Here is an 18384-nt window from a genome sequence, read left to right as displayed (position 1 = left end):
CACTTGGGGAGAAAAAGCCACATCAAAATCAGAAATACAGCATGAACAAGCATTATTCATTAATTGGCATTTACCTAAAAACCTGATACCTATTTACATCAATAAAAAATAATAGCAATACGTTTGAATATGCAATGGAAAAAGAAAGGACTTAGAAAATATAAAGTATTTATTTTAAAAGCTGAAAACCGTGATCAATATGGCAACATTGAATTTCTAGAGTTGATCTCGACGTGATAAACCAACACAACTGCAAAATTTGAACTTTTACGTTTTATCAAAAAAATAAACTTTGTAAAAAATTGATTTATTATGTTTATGATTCAATCATGGTAATGAATATATTAAAATTACGTTAGTTTTCGAAGGAGAGTACAATTTAAACTTAATACATTAGAAATATAAAATAACGTTTGCATTAACTCCAAGTAATGCTAAAAGAATTTGAGTCCTTAAGGAACTCCTGTATTAATTAATATGGATATCGACTCGACCATCTCCAACAATTCCAATATGACTGTCACCAGTGAAATTGATAATATTATCCGAGCTCTTGTATTGAATAATGAGGTGATATTTGTAAGCCAGCAAAGAGGGGAATCAGAGCCCAATGACCAGTTAAAAACTGCTATTGCAACAAATAGTTTCAACAAAAATAAGACAAATTTTTTATTGAAATTTGGGAAATATTTAAATGAAAACCAACTGCAATTCTTTGATCAGTTTGCTTTACCTGAAATGGAATCAGCAGATTACCAAGAGATCAGGCTTGTTTTAAATGGGTTGAGGAACGATCGTCAGAAAAATGAAAAAAAAATGCAAATAAAAAATAGAAGGTATGAAGTCAGTCATAATTATGTTTTAAAATACAAAATTTTTGTAGTTTTCTAATTTACTATAGAATCACTACTTTTTTAGGTATAAGGCATTGCAAAAAATGCTTAAAGAAGACTCTTATTTCTCTGAACTGGAAATGATGAAGAGAAATCCTTTACTTTATGAGCAGCTTGTAGGACAATATCTAACTAAGGAAGAAAAGAGAGAAAGAGACAAATATGAAATGAACGCTGACATCAGTTTGGTGAAGATTTTGATGGAAGGCATTGATAGGTAATTTCGATTTTTCTTGATTAGAAAGAGGTTAGCAGCAAACATTTGAGAAAAAATTATATAGAGATAATGCTGAGCAATCAAGAAGATTGGAGCAACAGAAAGAAGACAATCAAATGGAAGAGAGTGATTCCTCTGATGAAGAAAGACCTGTAGAAGAAATATCAGTATCTTTAAAGAGTGCTCGACCATCTACCTCAAGGTGGGGAGAGTTTGAAGAACACTCACTGCATGTAAGTACTACCTGCAATTTTACACATGCAAAATATTAAATTGCCTATTTAAAGACAACTAAAAGCAAAAAATCTACCCCAATGGTCACAGGTTCAGAAAGACTTTTGCTCAAAGAGGAATTTGTTGCTACAATGTACGAAAATTTTTTAATTGGGAAAGATAAAGAATTTTTTGATTATAGCACTGTCGATGACAACCCTAGGTAAAGAACAAATTACAAGACAATCAGTGTTTAAAAAACATTTTTTTTCTAGTTATGATAATGTAACAGAAATGGAACATGATGCAGAAGATAAATATTTTGACAGTGAAGACCCTGAAGACCAAATCGTAACTAATAATAGGAAACCTGAAACTGCAGAAAGCAGTGAAGATGAACTAGATATCTATATGAACGCCTTAAATCAACATCCAGCCATTTGTGAATTGGCTAAGAGTATTAGTGATAGATTATAGTGATAAAACAGGTTTTTAAAACTTTGTATATATGAACAAACTTATATATGTAAATTTAAATAATTTAATTGATTGTGCATTTTTTTAAATTAAAGAAAATGTTTAAAATCAAACCACAAATCTAAAAAATAAGTTTATTATTAAACCTCATGATGTCATTTAGCTAAAACCTGACTGAAACAAACCAACTAAACACTTAAATAATTTACTTAAATCGATTTAGAAGTCACCGTTTTCGGTTAAAAAAAAAACCTTACATTTTAAGTAGCCATGAATTTATTTCTTTTTCTTCTTTTTCTCCACCACCGAAGTACCTGGAGTGTCATTTTTCCTCTTTTGCCCAGATTTTTGTGAAACCTGAGTTGGCGTACCTGAAACAAAAAAAAAAAATCCTGTTTAAATTCTTTAGTTCCAACCGACCAAAGAGTCTACTTATAGGAAACTAAAAATAGGTTCTTGAAAGAAAAATAACTCATATCTACCCCAGCATTCGGGGTACTAAAGTAGATGTGTATACTAGTAAATCAGGATAGATAAATGGTAAATATGAATATGTATTGTAAAACGGTCTACTACATTTAATGGAAATAACTTACCTTGCGCCTGACCGGCTTTAGGGGCCTTTTTCTTTTTATCGTTCTTTTCTTTTTCTTCTAACTCTGAATTCTCTCTCTCGATCAGAGTAATTAAAGTATTGCAGCGTCTTTGCAATTCCATAGCAGTTCTCGACTTCAGAAACCAGTCAAATCGAAACTGCGGCGACGCCCTCACTGCTGCGCGAAGCTCTTCATAGACATTTTCCCTATCGAATCCCAACTTATGAAGCATGCAAACTAGAAATCTGTCTTCCTCTTCGGTGTAGTTTTTCCCCTTGTTGTTACCATAAGCAAGTCGGAGTTGATGGAAAGGAGCACGGTAACGGGCCATTTTAGCATCTAATGCCTGTTTAATGCTGGCCCGACGTTGAATTTTGGCTTCACCTCTTTCGATCTGAGCCATTATTCTCTCAATGTCTTGAAGCTCGTGACATCTCTCCCAGAACACAGCAGAATATTCCATTACTTCTTCAGGAGTCTTGGCTTCAACGTCTTTAGCAATGTTTTCAATATCATCCCGTCCATATTTTTCGTTTGCCTTGATGAACTGATTGAAATCCCGTTTGCTCCAATTGGTGAAACCTTGAGTAAGTAAATGCTCCTTTTCCTGTTGTTCTTCTTCAGAAAGCGACTCTGCATCGTCAATCTTTCTCTGCTCCTCACGTTGCTGTTTAGCAGCGTCTGGACCTAGCTCTAGATTTTTGGGGACTTTGTAACCCAATGTCTTGCGATAATAGTAGATTTCTTGATCCAAAAGCTCAAATAAACGAGGAGGAAAGAACTGAAAGTCTTGTACTATAGGTTGTTTGGGAGGACGAGGCGCCTTTGGCGCTTTAGGTTCGGAAACTCGTAAGGCTTCCCGAAAGTAAGCGTCCACAGCATAGTTGGCCTTTCTCTCCCTTTTCGGTGGTTCAATCCAATTACTAATCCCAATGCTTTTTTGTTTTTCCCTATAATCTTCTCCTTCGAATTTGTATACTGATTCAGTAGGCGTATCCACGGTGAAATTTCTTAAGGAGGATTCTCCCATAGTCTCCATTTTTTGTGCCAATTCCTGAGTCTTAACTTCTCCTCTCTCTAGAATAGTGTCAATATCTTCTTCGGTGATTTCCGAATCCTTGGAAGCAAAAACATGGTTGGCTCCATGTCTGATCATATTAAGCATTTCGTCTTTGTTCAGTGTTTGTGCTTTCGAGTCAGCCAATCGACCTTGTTGAATGACCAACTTATCTAATCTTAACTTGATTTCTGCTCGTTCCACAATCTTTTCTTCAACAGTATTATCCGTAATAAATCTAAATACTCGTACTTGTTTTTTTTGGCCAATTCTGTGGGCTCGGTCCATAGCTTGCAAATCCATCTGAGGGTTCCAATCGGAATCGTATATAATTACGACGTCGGCTGTTGCTAAATTTATACCAAGGCCTCCGGCTCGAGTGGAAAGCATGAAAACGAATTTTTTGCTACCTTCCTCATTGTATTCGTTGATCTGTCTCTGCCGGTCTTCGTGGGGTGTTTGGCCATCTAAACGGCAGTATTGGTAGCTGTAATTAAATTTAATTTCTATTAAAATATTATACGTAATTACGCCCAAAACAAAAGGTAAATGATTTTTTTTAGGACTCAACAGAAACATAAGAAATAGTACCATAATTTTGTGCGTATGCATTAAAAATTCCTTTAACTCAATGGTAGTAAATCCATATAAATCTACTAAGTATGTGGTTACTATATAGTTTAAATACAACACCCATTTAATTTAATCACACATTTACCCTTTCCAATGACAATAATCTTCCAAAATATCCAACATCCTGGTCATTTGTGAGAAAATCAACACCCTACTTCCTTGCTCCTGCAACTTGGGCAACAACTTGTCTAAAATCACCATTTTCCCACAATTGAATACCAAATGTTCGTCAGTAGTGTAGGGCGGTCCAGGCTCCGCCCCATCAAACAAATAAGGGTGATTAGTACACTTTCTCAGTTGCATAAGAATGTTTTGCAAGCGCATCTTCTCCACTTTTCCTGCACCATTGACAATATCAATGTCCTTTAATAGAACTTTAGTGTACCATTCGCGTTGCATTTTACTGAGTCCTACATAGACTTTGACTTCTTTTTTGGGCTTTAGACGTTTCTCTACTTCAGCTTTAAGCCTCCGCAGCAAGAATGGCTTTAAAACCGCATGTAATCGCTCGACTAGCGCATTATCACCTAGACACATATTTGTGTTGAACCATGCATCAAAATCGTCAGAAGAATTAAAAACGTCAGGTAATAAGAAATTCAACAAAGCCCATAATTCGTGCAGATTATTCTGCAGGGGAGTGCCAGTTAATAGCAGTCTATTGGTAGTCTTAAATTCCCTGAGAATTTCTGATAATTTGGACTTTTCATTTTTAATACGATGAGCCTCATCTATGACCATATATCTCCAATTAAACTTCTTGAATACAGATTTCTCTTTTATGCACATCTCATATGAGGTTACACACACATCCCATTCTCCTGGCATGAGGACATCTCTGATCAATGCATTCTGCCACAATGATAATAAATTGGTTAATAAATAAAAATATTTAAAAATTATAGCACTTACCCTTGCTTCTTGATCTCCAATGAGGCACACTGCCCTTAAAGTAGGACACCACTTTTTAAACTCATTCATCCAGTTAGATAAAGTAGATTTAGGAACAATTACAATGTGAGGGCCTGCTGTATTTTTATAATGTTTCATAAAACCCAAAAGTGATATTGTTTGTAAAGTTTTTCCAAGACCCATTTCATCAGCAAGGATACCATTAATACCTACCATTAGAAAAAAATACAACTCCAACTCAACAAGACATGACAAAATTATTACCATTCTCGTATAAAGATATCATCCAATTTAGTCCTCTAATTTGATAATCTCTCATCTCACCACTCTTAATAAATGGTGGGGAAGCCTCAAATCGAATCATAGCCTTTGTTTTAGTGTTGGTTTCAGCCAAAAGTTCTTCATCTTCTTCCTGTTCAGTTTTCCTATGACGATGGTCAGCAATATCATCCTTAATTTTCTTTGGTCGCCCAGAAGGTTTGCCTTTGGTGGGAGTTTTAGATTGATTCATGAAATGAGAGAAAATCTCTGTCTGTTTAAGAAGAAAGTCAAAGCGTTTGCCACGGTCTGTTTCGAGCTTCGTATCAAAATCCTCATTTTTTGAATTTGCATCTGAGGAGGACTCATTGTCATTGGTCTGAAATTTTATGAATCCTGTTTTGTTTCCTTTCATAGATTTAGTTGTGATTTTAGTTAGTGATATTATTTGGTATTTAAATTACAGGTTTAGATTGTTATTCTTTGAGGTTTACAGGTAAGTTTTAGCAGATCAATAAGAATAATGTAATTGTAAATTTGCATGTTGGAGTTGGTTTTGACTGAACTTAAGATATAAGCCCTAGGAACATTATGTACTGACCATGTGTTATTATTGTCAAAAATGTAAAAACCAGGTATTTTTGGCTATGCATCATTGAAATAATAAAAATTTTAAGAATAAGGAGGGCAGGAAAAACAAGTTGTATGCAATTGCCCAATGTATGGGCAATGAATAAGTCTTAAGCATGAGATGACAATTGGTTGTTTTAGATCAAAAGTGGGAACATAAATGGATCTAACATTTAGTGATTAACAAGATAGATGTGATATTACAGATCATAGATGAGCACAAACCCATCATTAAACATTTAGTTTTACAGATCTATTCTCCCCAGCTAATGGTTAAGGAATCGCATCTTTATAAACTTTAATAAAGTCAGTTCATCAGAAATATGTGTTTTATCACAATTCACTCCAAATTTTGGAATTCAAATGAGCGTGTATGTCCATGACGCCTCTATTTCTAAAAAAACAATGAAAATACTAACCGCGCTCTCCCCCATTTCTGCAACCTCTGTGGTATCGCCACTTTGAGACATTACAGAGTAATTGCTTTACAACTAACACTTTTCCTAAAATGTACTTTTTCTATATCGGTTTAAGGTAATTGTAATTATTCAAATTCAAAGACGCCGGAATTATTTTCATAAACCGTTTCTCACTTCAAAAAAATAAAATGCTTAAACTTCCTTATTCCTTGTTGATTACAAATGCCAATAACTGTCAATGTTAATGTCACATCACAGTCAGATCACATAGGAAACTGGTTAACTTGACGTTAATCACAGCTAGGCAAGAACTGAGACTCCGAGTGCGCGATTGGTCACTGGACCTTTTAACTGACAGCATGAATTTTTTCAAAATTTGTCAACTTCTTAAAAGAATCAATCTTTAATTAATTAAATTTTGTCATTACGCATTTTGTAAATAACTTGTGAAGTACATAAAAATTAGCTGGAAAGACATAAAAATAAAAGAGCAATTTTAACTTCAAGATCTAAAAAGGGTCAAACGAGTATATCCTGTGAGAACCTTTCAACTTGACCTTGATACGAAATAAATGATAGACATGTCTTGACCATGGAAGCCTCCTGGAATAATGATGATTCATGCTGATGCTTTTGTATAAGTCTTTTCGGAAACATTTGTAGGGATCAGGTTCATCCTCCGGAGTTGTTTTTTGAAGCAATCAGATGGATCCTTGATGAACGCTAGCCACTGTGATTGGTTGAAAATCAGCTGATCCCATACCATCATTTCCGAAAAGGTCTTTTGTGTATTGTTATTGACAGTAACCTTCAGATCAGTAAAAAATAATTGTTTTACATTTTTTTACGTTTCTGTAACAAAAGATATTAAGTTTAATATTAAGTGAGGTAAATATTTTAATATCTACATAATTAATTAATTTATTGATTTTAGTCAATCGAATGTTTCAAGGTCAATCTCTTAGTATGTTGATTAAATGTGTTCCTTTAGTATACAGAGGATAATGGATATATGGAATTTTATTCAAAATATTGGGGATTGGGAATTAGGTTGCTTGATCAAATACTCCACTTTTGGAAGTTTATTTGTACACTTTCAAGAAGGATATAAGGTAAGCAATCCCATGTATCCTTTGGTGTTGGTCATATCAGTACTATAAACATGGACTTTAACCTGTACAAACTGTTTCAATTTTATAGTCAATAGATCCCATGTATTTGGTCCGTCCAGCTAATAATAGAGAAAAATCACTATAGTATATTAACTAAGCAATCTCTTTATATTTTTATTCTAAATTATCCAGACAAACTGTGAAACAAAGGAAAAATTGGCATTCTTTTTAGTTTTTAGTTGCCTTCTTAATTGTCTTGTTAGTTGTGTTAAATCAAAATGTTTAATGTTTTTACTTTATTTCAATTTGTCTGCTATGACTTTGTAATTGCTCTCTGGGTTATTCATTTTACCAATTTACAATAGGTAATGTATATCATAAAAAATATAATTTAAGAATCTAGTATTATATTGGCCTGGATCAATAGAGTTAACAATTGCCCAACTGTTGGAACTTTTGTTGAGTGACACATTTTTCTTCAAATAAAATTAAATAGGAGCTGAGTTCAGTTTCTCTCAAAATTTGAATCAGTTGCATAACTGTTGACTCTGATGAAGCCAGCCATTAAATTACTGCACTTATTTACTTTTTGTTTCAGGTCCTCTTTCTGGTGTTAGTCTCAGTTATCATATTAACTATTACAATAACAATAATTTGTATTAAAAGACTGAACCAACATGGTGAGTGAACTTCCTGTTATTTTTACATCATATCAGACTTTTACCAGTTTTATTTTTTTGACCCAATGTACAACATAGGTAAATTTTGTCATTTATATAGGTTGATAGCACCAAAAAAGGCATTAAGAGTGCTCCATTTGTTTTCCTCTACCTTCAATGCTTACTAAGATTACTATATAGACATTAAAATTTGCCTACCCTGCATAGGGTGTTTCAAATTTCAATTTTTAATGAGGTATCCCAGTTATTACTGACCTTAGAGACTTATGGTTTTAGTTATTCTCTGCTCAATCACATAAAAGTCCATCATAACTAAAATACCTTTTAAAATCATTGAATTTAAGACAACAAGTGGATTTTTTTATGATATTTTCAGCTCTATCCTCCAGAACACCAGTCAATGCAGAAGGAGCTAGGTTTCGGAAACGAGACAAAGCTCTTTTTTATGGCAGAAAAATGATAAGAAAAGTTAAAAATATATCTGGCCAAGTTAGGAATTCAGGTCAAGGTAGAAAAAGAAAGATGGTTATGAAGTTTGCCAGGCAATTACTAGCAATGAAAAAAGAGGAACAAGAGCAGCTGAAGGTATATGTTTTGATTCATATTTCAAATAGGAATGCTTAATTTTGTAACATATTTTTTTCCTTTCATTGTTATCATCAAAAAAGATCTTTTCAATCCTCTTTCACATTGGCATCATTATTTATTAATTACACAAACTTTTGTTTGGGGTACAAAATTAGGAACCCATCCACATAGATCAATAACTATAAAATGAAGAAGTTCAAAACAACAATCCTATTACAGAATATGACTAACAAAAAAGAATCCCACAATGAAAAACACTTTTATGCATACATTTAAATAAGCTAGATTGTAGTGTTGCTTTGCTAAATAACCCTGTATACATGGGGTCTCATTCATATGAAATAGTACAATTATGTCTAATAGGTTAGGGTTACAGGATTAACAAAAAAAGACATAGTATTTTTGAAGTATCCAGGGTGTCCTATAATTCTCTAAATATATTAGCTACTACAACTTTGTTTTTTTTTTTGTAGCAGCACTATTCTTCTCCAACTTTCTCAAATAAATGTTTCTCTCTAAATATAAAATCATAAAAATAACTTAAACTATTCTTCAATCTTCAATACTACTTCAATATGGAAGTATTTATTCAGAACTGACGGTTCACCACTCCATACATTGCTTTATATAAACTACCTTTATCATCACACATTAAATTACGAGATATCACGGTACCCTAGTTTAATTAATTCAGATCGTGGCTCTGAGCAAACACTGCATGCGCTATACGTGAATATCGTGTCGTATGAGTACTGGGCATAACAAATAATAGCCAATTTATATCAATTTTCGTTTTATTTAATAAAACATTAATGTGCTTTGTCTGACTTAATACTCAGTATGCAGAAATTACTTTGTACCTACTGAATATTTTGTGTCCTCAGAAATGAAATTCACAAAGCTTTAACAATGGAATTGTCAAGGTGTTCTTCATCGGGGTTTCGAACAAATAAACCCGCATCTGTTAAGTAATTTTGTATGAGTGTGTGTGTTTAAATAGAGATGTTTGTGATATGAGACGTTTTTTGTGGCTGGAGGTAATAGAATACTTAAAGAATTATTGAGAAGGAATAGTTTAAGTGGGTAAGATAATAGAATAATCGATGGCCGTGGTTGTTTCGTTTGATTTCGCATTGTTGATAATTTGCTAAAACTCATCAATATTTAATTGAAATCAATAATATTTAAATATTCACGAGAAATTTATATCAGCTTAGAATTTACGTATATGAGTCTAAAGTTCTGTAATTAGCATGTTCGCCTATTTATATATATATATATATATTTTTTGCTTTCGAATTTTAGGTTTTGGAACCTCCAGTTGAATATCTACAGGAAGACACCCTTAGCGATGACCGCATGCCAACTGACGTCCTTTATATGTTGCAAAGTATAAGGGTGTTTGGACATTTTGAAAAACCAGTCTTTTTAAAACTCTGTAAACACACTGAGATCATTAATGTATCCGCGGGAACCTATTTATTCAAAATCGGTATGTCTTGAGGTTTTTCCCAGACAACGTAGTTTGCAATTGGTGAAATTATTCCGACAGGTGACCCCGATGAGAATTTTTATATCTTACAAAGCGGAAGGTTGAATGTACTATTGACTACAGGCGATGGAACGACTTCTTTAAAAATCGTTAAACCCGGAGAAAATGTGACATCTCTACTCAGCTTTACCGACGTTCTCACTGTAATATCATATGTTATATGACTGACTTAATAAAAATATAATTCAAACAGGGTCATCCTAATCCATACAAAACAATATCAGCAAAAGCTCTGGAAGATTCCACCATTGTCAAATTACCGATGACCGCTTTTCAAGACATCTTTGGCGAGTATCCGGATATTTTCATCAGAGTAATGCAGGTTATTATGGTTCGTTTGCAAAGGGTCACGTTTACAGCTCTACATCAGTACTTGGGATTGAGCGCTGAATTGGTTAGACAGGTGAGTACTTTTGTTTTTCGCTTATGTAGGTATTAGTCCAGCGTTTATAATGTTTGTATAATTTTTATAGGTAGTCATGGCTAAGGTAAGTCCTCTATTTTGTCATCTGTTTTTTTGGTTTATTACTGTTACATTGTTGAATTTTATAATTTGCTTCATTTTTATATAGACTAACAAGCAAAAAGGGGCTTTACTTTGCTCTCCTTTGAAGCGTAAGCGGGATGAGCCCTATAAGGACCCTTCATATGCCCAATCTCTACCTAGAGAATCGGCCCTGCAATATGTTCCTAAGGATTCTCCATTAGGTATTATAAATATAAACTTTTTTTAGTATGAACATTTTTCCCAACACTACTTTAGTGCCTGCCGAAACAACCAGCACAACCCATTGTGGATCCTTTTCAAATTCTCAGGGCCACCGAAGAACTAGATCTAGTTTTGATGGAAAATCCACTCTTCAAGGGTTCAGCAATGCTCCTGATATGGTAGCTGATATTGAAAGCAATAAAACTGATGTAAGATGTTGAATATACAAAATGAAGAGACATAAAAGACATGATTGAGTAGACGCAGGAAAGTGGCCGGAAGCGACATTCATTACCAGAAGATGCCACTGAAGATGATTTTAGACGTATTGCTAATGAGGTTTTCATAAGTGAATTGGGGCTGACAGGAGACAATGAGGGCATTGATTTGAATCTGGAAATTCGCGAAGTTACCGCAGGCACATATTTGATGAAAGAGGATTCCCATAAGGTAATAAAATGAATTGCAGCTTAGAAATTTATTAATACATATTTTATTTTGTGAGATATAAGAGATTATAAAGATAAAACGCTAAAAATTCGTAATTTATAGGTATGTTTAAATTCAGTACCTTTAAATGATAAAAGCTACTTTTTTGTTGGTTCTTTTAGGATATTGCCTTAGTATATGTGCTCTCAGGAGCCCTTGTGGTCTCTCAAAAAGCTCCAGATAGCCAAGAAGAGAAACACATGTACACCTCTTATCCAGGAGATATAGTAGGGGGTCTTGCCGTGTTAACTGGAGAACCCAGTTTCTTCACTATTAGAGCTAAACACCTCACTCGAATTGCTTTGATGTCTAAAAACACATTTTACAGGTTACTTGATGGATTTTTCAGTTAGTTGTTATAATTCTTCCTTATATTTTAGTATAATGAAAGAAAAACCTAAAGTGGTTCTTTTCGTTGCGAATATGGTGGTAAAGAGGTTATCTCCTTTTGTTAGACAAGTAGATTTCGCTTTGGACTGGTTGTTTTTAGAATCTGGTAGGTGTAAGATATTTGTTATGCAAGATTTGTCAATATTTTCTTTAGGCCGAGCTGTATATCGTCAAGACGACGACAGTGATTCGACCTACATAGTTCTTTCCGGGCGCTTACGTTCTGTAATAACAGATAAAAATGGTAAAAAAGAACTTGTCGGTGAATACGGCAAAGGCGATCTTGTTGGAGTTGTAAGTTAAAATCAAATTTCAACCAAAATCTCAACTTAAAAATTAATATTTAGGTGGAAATGGTTACGCAAACCAAAAGAAGCACCACAGTTATAGCTGTTAGAGATTCAGAATTAGCCAAATTACCTGAAGGATTGTTTAATGTAATTAAGCTTCAGTTTCCAATAGTAGTTACAAGACTGATTAATTTATTAGGCCACAGAATATTAGGTAATATCGTAATAAAATTGTATATTCGACAGTTTGTGAGCAACAATTGTAGGTGCGTGGAAAAAGCCCGCAATGAGTGTCCACAATCGAAGCTCAACTTTAGATAGTAGACCGTCACAAATTAACTTCTCAACTGTAGCAATTGTAGCGGCTTCAGATGATGTTCCTTTAACTGCGTTCACGTATGAGTTGTATCATTGTCTGACTGCCATTGGTATATGCGTTTTGAAATTCTCTTACGATTTAGTTATAATAATTAAAAATAAAAATCAGGGCCCACATTAAGACTGACTTCAGATGTGATTAAAAAGACACTAGGGGCGACTATAATGGATCCTAACAACGAATTCAGGCTTTCCTCTTGGCTGGCTCAACAGGAAGACCAACACAAAATATCCTTATACCAATGTGACTTAACTGTATCAGCATGGACACAAAGATGTATCAGACAAGCGGATTGTATATTAATTGTAGGTTTAGGAGATAATCATCCCTCTTTAGGTAATGTTTTACTAAGCTTTAATTCTTCTTCTAGAAAATTTAATTTTCCAGGGAAAGTAGAAAAGGAGTTGGAGAGGTTGGCAATAAGGACACAAAAAGAACTTGTTTTATTGCATAGAGAAGGGGGGAAACCGAATAACACGATTGGTTGGCTCAACATTAGATCTTGGGTGTCGTCACACCATCATATTGTGTGCCCCAACAGGTTGTTTGCACGAAAAAGCCAATACAGAATTGTAAGTATTTTAAGGAGAACTTTCAGTTCTTTAGATTAACATATTTTATGTTTAGAACGAGCTGTATTCAAAAGTTTGCGCATCGGATCCAAATATCCACTCTGATTTTTCAAGATTAGCTAGGTGGTTGACGGGGAAGTCTGTAGGTTTGGTTTTGGGAGGAGGTGGGGCGCGAGGATCATCTCACATAGGGATGATTAAAGCCATTCAAGAAGCGGGGATACCCATCGACATGGTGGGCGGAGTCTCTATAGGTGCTTTTATGGGTGCCTTATGGTGTCAAGAGAGAAATATAACCACCGTTACTCAGAAAGCCAGAGAGTGGTCAATGGTAAGTATTGATTGTCTTCAAAGAATCCACAGGCTTTGTAAAAAAAACACGAAATGTTGAAGTATAATACATCTATTTATCAAATTACAAAAACATATAAATTTCTTTCTCCTTAGTGTAATTTCACGGATGTTTTACATATTTCTTTGCCTGTAGAAACTGTTAGATCGTAGATTTATTTGTAGAAAATGACTCAATGGTGGCGGCAAATCCTCGACCTAACATACCCAATGACCTCCATGTTTAGCGGTAGGGATTTTAATCAGACCATTAATGGCACTCTAGGGGACACTTATATCGAAGACTTGTGGTTGCCCTATTTTACCGTAACCACTGATATTACGTCTTCTTGCATGAGAATACACACACATGGTAAGATTCCTTATTATTTTTCCCTTAAGGTTTTGTAGTTGAGGGGTAAAAGTTGCTAAAAAGGGTTTTATTTGTGATTTAAGTTTATAAATTAAAGCTTTTCAACCTATAGCCTATATAACGTAAATGTTTTGTCTCTCGTAAAAAGCAATATTTGTATGTTTGCTAATAGTTTTTTGGTAATTTTGCATGTTTATTGCTACAATGCGCGAATTAATCATGTGATTTTAATTGCCCTTAATAAGTTCATGAGATAATTGTATCAAATGTTAAAAATAAATACACCTTTCATTGTGATGTCTTATAGTCGAGACCTTGTTTTTGTGTGTAAACTGTCGGTCCTAGAACATAATTTTCCATAATTTCTTGTGATTGGTTTACCATATTTCTGTTACTGCAACCGTATCTTCAACTTGTTCTTGCTCCATCTAGTCTTTCTGTTTCTTTAATTTCTGGTTCAGTTAAAAAGTGGTTTTAATCATTAGTAAACTTTTGCCACGGCCACTTCTTGATCATTAAATTTGTGCATTTTGCAAGTAACTAAAATGCATGCTGTGTATTTTTAGCTATAAGTTGTTACCGGTGCAACGTTTGCCTTTATCGTGTTGAATTAAACATGATAAATTTCCAGCAAACGATGCACCTCAACGCTATTAACTGTCTGCTTATAATTTTTTTAAGAACTGTTCTTTTTTCATTACTAGAAATTGATTTAGTAGAATCATTAAATTGCAGAATCATCTGTGTTTTACAACTTACAAACTTTCCTTCGTCTTCGACATTGGTAGAAATTTTTCTTCGCTAGAACTATATTCTCTAGGACTTTCTGCCTTGAAGTCAAAGAATATATATATACATATATATCGTTGTTATTAAGTGAAAATTTGCTGTGTAAAGATTCTCGTGTTTAAAAAAGTAGTGGCAATTAAGGATTGATAAAATCCCAAATCATCTACGAAGTCAATACTTAAAAAATATAAATAATTACAGTCATTGAATCTAAAAATTGTGCTATAAACTTCTTCATCTTAATCATAGCGGTTTTTTTATCCTAAAAAAAACTATAAAATTCACATAGCAGGTTTTAACTGGACAACGATGATGTAATAATAATTTGATCTTTAAACTAAGTAATGCTGAATCAAGGACTCAAAATATGGCAACCTGAAAAGTTATTTAACACCAAGGTGTTCTTTTAATCCTTTAGTAAGCAAAAAAATATTTTATTGCCCCAGAAGTGTCTCTCTACAACTGTACTTAACAATACTTAATTATGTTAAACTTTTCATTTATTGCCATATCCTTAACTGATAGGAAAAAAATTGACAGCATTAGTAGTAAGCTTAACTTCTCTTAGGCTCGTTGTGGCGTTACGTTCGCGCCTCAATGTCGCTGTCCGGCTATTTACCTCCCTTGTGTGACCCCCAGGATGGGCATCTACTGTTAGACGGTGGATACACAAATAACTTGCCAGGTAAAGTACCAATGGTTGTTTGTTTACTAATGTCATTACTTGTATCTTCATGGTTTTAATATCCAGTTTTATTTAGCACCAGTACATGTAGCTGGTAATAAAGCTCTCTAAATAAATTTGAAGTATAAAAGTTGATTTCGTAGACAAACAATCAGTTCGCACCTGCATGGTTTGCATTCGGTAAGCGCCCATGAATGACACATTTGACCGTTCCAGAGAGCCACAAAGGGATCAGTGTATGGAAGAAGATTGCCCTCTTCACTTGTTTCATTCTTTCTAATTTATTTTTGAAATTCGTTCCAAATTTTTATACTTGACTCAGGCTGAAGGGCTTAACTTATTTCTTTTTTACTTAACAAAAACTATTATTTTCCCAACAAACTAACACTATTTTTCATTCGCTCAGACCATGGGAAGACTGTCTATTAGTTGAAAGGTAAGAGAAACTTTTCTAAAAATAGATAGACTTTTAGAGAGCTTGTTTTGCTTAGATTGTTTTAACCAGGGTGGTCTTATATAGATGCGAATTAAATTATTTGGTGAACCAATCACACAAGATGTGGAAAAAATATTTTAACGCAGCAATTTTTCAAATCGAAAAATGTAATTTTGGGAAACTGAATTATTGAATTAAGCACCTAAATTCTATCTTCAGGGTCGCTTTGGCGGTACGTGAGAGCTTCCATGTCAATAGTAGGAATATTTCCCCCCCTTTGTGACCCTACGGACGGTCATATGTTAGTTGATGGGTGTTATATTAATAACGTGCCAGGTAACGTGTACAAAGAAACTGAGGTTTTGCCTTGATGTGACTCAGGTAAAATCTTAGTTATATTTATGTGATTAAAGCTGACGTCATGAGAAGCATGGGTGCAGACCACATCTTAGCAATAGACGTGGGCTCCGTAGATGATCAAGATTTGACCAATTACGGTGATGTTTTATCCGGCTGGTGGTTACTTTGGAAGCGATGGAATCCATTTGCGACGCCGGTTAAAGTTCCCAATATACCCGACATTCAGTCAAGATTGGCTTACGTCAGCTGCGTCCGTCAGTTGGAAGTAATTATTGAAATATATGAAAGAATACTTCTAAACGCTACAATGGGAAATATTTTCGGGTATTTAAGCTGTTGTTCAAGGCAATTTCGTCCTAGTGTTTCTTCCGCAAGTACGATGGACACCTGCACAACGAAGGGATAATAATACCTTGCAGAAATACAATCAATAAATTATAGCTTTTCTATCAAGTGTGGAGAGTTTTTAGATGCCCGAAAAATATTTCAAATTTTATTTTTATCATCTTTAAAAGTCTGATTAAAGAAACTATGTATTTGGATTAATTAGGAGGTCAAAAGTAGCGACTACTGCGAGTACATACGCCCACCTATAGACAAATACAAAACTTTGCAATTCAGTAGCTTCGATGAAATCAAAAATGTGGGCTATTTACATGGCAAAGCATTTTTTGAGGGTCAAAGCAGGGATGGAAATCTGCCCACATTTCGAGCCTCTGAAAGCTATAAGCCGCAGCTAGCTGGTGATCATCAGTCCCAATATACCTTCACGGATTTGGCTCAGATGGTGTGCAAAGTATCTAGGTAATATTTTTTAATTAACTTTCGCTGTGATTTTTTTCCCAATTCATTAGACCGTTCGAAGAAGAATCATCTGCGTCCAGCTCGTCGGAATCTGATGATGAAGATGAAGGGAGAGGAGGATATGCTTCTGAACCAACGGGGGGCTTTTCAGTAAGTAAAAATATATTCTAAATATTTCCATGTAAATATTTATTTCGTAAGTTTAAGCCGGATTTATAAATTTGACATTGAATTCAAATTTGGCATGCGTAACAAGTCTACTTGTCGTTGGGTTACTGTCCAAAATATACTGATTTCACCCTTTTTACGTTGGTGCTCATAGCATTTTATTTTTCTACGAAGCTTCAGTTATTCATTTAAGTGAATCGAGAGTCGTTGGAACTAGCCCGACGAGAGAGAGCGAGAAAGGGATACTGAAATTTCTTGACGAACGGAAAGACAGATTTTTCCTCCTCGAGGTAATTCCGAGAATTCCTCGAGGCCTCGCAAATAAATAACTTAGCTTGCAATATAATGCCAAATTCGACTTGAATAATATAAAATGGGCTATCACATTCTGCTATGAATACGATGCCGAAATTCGGAGCTAATGCCGAAGACAAATCCAATGTCGTTATTTTAAGTTCGGCTTTAAGCCTCTCTAACCATTATAACTATACGTTTTCAATTTTTTTAATTTGCTTATACTTAACAAATTCCGCAGTTCCACGAACGCCAAATGAGTTGGCATGGCGACACGATAGGCGACCTTGTAGAAACTCACTAGTGCTCTTTGTCTCACTCTTTAATACCGCCTTTTAGTTGTAGATGTTTTATTCGGTAAATAAATCATCAATGTTTTATACCTTTGGGCTCCATGGAAGGCTTCAAGAAATCATATATGCTTGATGTAACTTAATAAGGCCGTTTGCATATGTACCTTCTCACTTGGGGGTTCTGCTTGGTGGTTTTGAAAAAATGCTAATTGAAAGGTTCACATTTGCTGTAATTTATTTTAAAGTTTTTAAAGTTTCTCATTATTATTATTATACTAGGTACCAAAAGAAGATCTCAGAGGTTTGCGTAGAGCTGGAGGTTCCCTTTCACTGTCCGAGAATGGATTGGAGTCTGATGTTGACTTTGATATTAAATCTGCAGATGATTTCTGTTAGTTTATTAGTAGATACAATTAAAACGCAATTTCATTGTTAGTATTATACTCTAATTTTTTCTCTTATGTAAAAAGGAAAGTTTTGCTGTAGTACACATTAAAAATGTGACAGTTAAGAATAATTTTGTTTTGAGTTGATTCTGTATCTTTATGGTATTATCTGAGAAAAAGATATAAAGCCAGTGTTGTATTAGTGCTGTTAATTACCAAATAATTATTTATGCATAAGGAATATGTTTTTAGGTAAATTTTTATTTTTATGAAGTTAGGAAATTTAAATATGAAATATAAATGGGTGAGACAAGAAAAAAATAGGAAATCTAAGTAGAGATAATCAAATAAAAATGATTATTATATAAAGTATTTTGCATTTGTTCATTTTCTTTGTTTT

At 34.2% G+C, this 18384-nt stretch overlaps 3 protein-coding genes across 13 annotated transcripts; 2 read left to right on the top strand and 1 right to left on the bottom strand.

The window, feature by feature from the left end:
- Nucleotides 1-190: 190 nt before the first annotated feature.
- Nucleotides 191-1962, top strand: LOC136340869 (coiled-coil domain-containing protein 97). Its single transcript, XM_066285288.1, has 5 exons — nt 191-836; nt 919-1110; nt 1175-1343; nt 1398-1546; nt 1599-1962. The coding sequence occupies exons 1-5, from the start codon at nt 478-480 to the stop codon at nt 1798-1800; spliced, it is 1071 nt and encodes a 356-aa protein (XP_066141385.1). The 5' UTR covers nt 191-477; the 3' UTR covers nt 1801-1962.
- Nucleotides 1921-6641, bottom strand: Iswi (Imitation SWI). Its single transcript, XM_066285278.1, has 6 exons — nt 6306-6641; nt 5263-5635; nt 4999-5207; nt 4172-4938; nt 2397-3940; nt 1921-2171 (listed from the first exon to the last, which is right to left on the bottom strand). Exons 1-6 carry the CDS (start codon nt 6354-6356, stop codon nt 2077-2079), a joined length of 3039 nt encoding a protein of 1012 aa, XP_066141375.1. The 5' UTR covers nt 6357-6641; the 3' UTR covers nt 1921-2076.
- A 139-nt stretch (nt 6642-6780) lies between these two features.
- On the top strand, nt 6781-18353 carry sws (patatin like phospholipase domain containing sws). 11 transcript variants are annotated; one of them, XR_010732382.1, is made up of 26 exons: nt 6781-7188; nt 7240-7417; nt 8016-8097; nt 8474-8682; nt 9991-10177; nt 10238-10380; nt 10431-10640; nt 10711-10725; nt 10810-10945; nt 11001-11155; nt 11208-11396; nt 11558-11763; nt 11816-11931; nt 11980-12119; nt 12173-12329; nt 12382-12543; nt 12603-12830; nt 12882-13066; nt 13122-13397; nt 13583-13769; nt 15127-15243; nt 16093-16304; nt 16590-16843; nt 16894-16993; nt 17547-17662; nt 17878-18115. XR_010732382.1 is itself a non-coding variant. In XM_066285271.1 (25 exons), the coding sequence occupies exons 2-25, from the start codon at nt 7283-7285 to the stop codon at nt 17992-17994; spliced, it is 3912 nt and encodes a 1303-aa protein (XP_066141368.1). In that variant the 5' UTR covers nt 6781-7188; nt 7240-7282; the 3' UTR covers nt 17995-18353. The 11 variants fall into 11 exon arrangements, 10 of the variants coding, with proteins under 10 accessions (XP_066141368.1, XP_066141367.1, XP_066141364.1 ...); XM_066285271.1 differs by lacking the exon at nt 17547-17662 and having other exon boundaries at nt 11214-11396; nt 17878-18353; XM_066285270.1 differs by lacking the exons at nt 15127-15243; nt 17547-17662 and adding an exon at nt 15899-16015 and having other exon boundaries at nt 17878-18353.
- The last annotated feature ends 31 nt before the right edge of the window (nt 18354-18384 follow it).

The sequence above is a fragment of the Euwallacea fornicatus genome, chromosome 8, assembly GCF_040115645.1.
Source record: "Euwallacea fornicatus isolate EFF26 chromosome 8, ASM4011564v1, whole genome shotgun sequence".
Taxonomy (NCBI): domain Eukaryota; kingdom Metazoa; phylum Arthropoda; class Insecta; order Coleoptera; family Curculionidae; genus Euwallacea; species Euwallacea fornicatus.
The sequence above is the reverse complement of the archived record's forward strand: the minus strand, read 5'-3'. Positions and strand labels throughout refer to the sequence as shown.

Coding starts and splice junctions, on each gene's coding strand:
- Iswi (XM_066285278.1), bottom strand. CDS start 6,356: ATGTCTCAAAGTGGCGATACCACAGAGGTTGCAGAAATGGGGGAGAGC. Junction 5,208..5,262: donor GATATCTTTATACGAGAATG/GTAATAATTTTG, acceptor TTCTAATGGTAG/GTATTAATGGTATCCTTGCT. Junction 4,939..4,998: donor TTGGAGATCAAGAAGCAAGG/GTAAGTGCTATA, acceptor TCATTGTGGCAG/AATGCATTGATCAGAGATGT.
- sws (XM_066285270.1), top strand. CDS start 7,283: ATGTGTTCCTTTAGTATACAGAGGATAATGGATATATGGAATTTTATT. Junction 11,764..11,815: donor TCTAAAAACACATTTTACAG/GTTACTTGATGG, acceptor CTTATATTTTAG/TATAATGAAAGAAAAACCTA. Junction 13,770..15,898: donor CATGAGAATACACACACATG/GTAAGATTCCTT, acceptor TTCTATCTTCAG/GGTCGCTTTGGCGGTACGTG.
- LOC136340869 (XM_066285288.1), top strand. CDS start 478: ATGGATATCGACTCGACCATCTCCAACAATTCCAATATGACTGTCACC. Junction 1,344..1,397: donor TTGAAGAACACTCACTGCAT/GTAAGTACTACC, acceptor GCCTATTTAAAG/ACAACTAAAAGCAAAAAATC. Junction 1,547..1,598: donor ACTGTCGATGACAACCCTAG/GTAAAGAACAAA, acceptor TTTTTTTTCTAG/TTATGATAATGTAACAGAAA.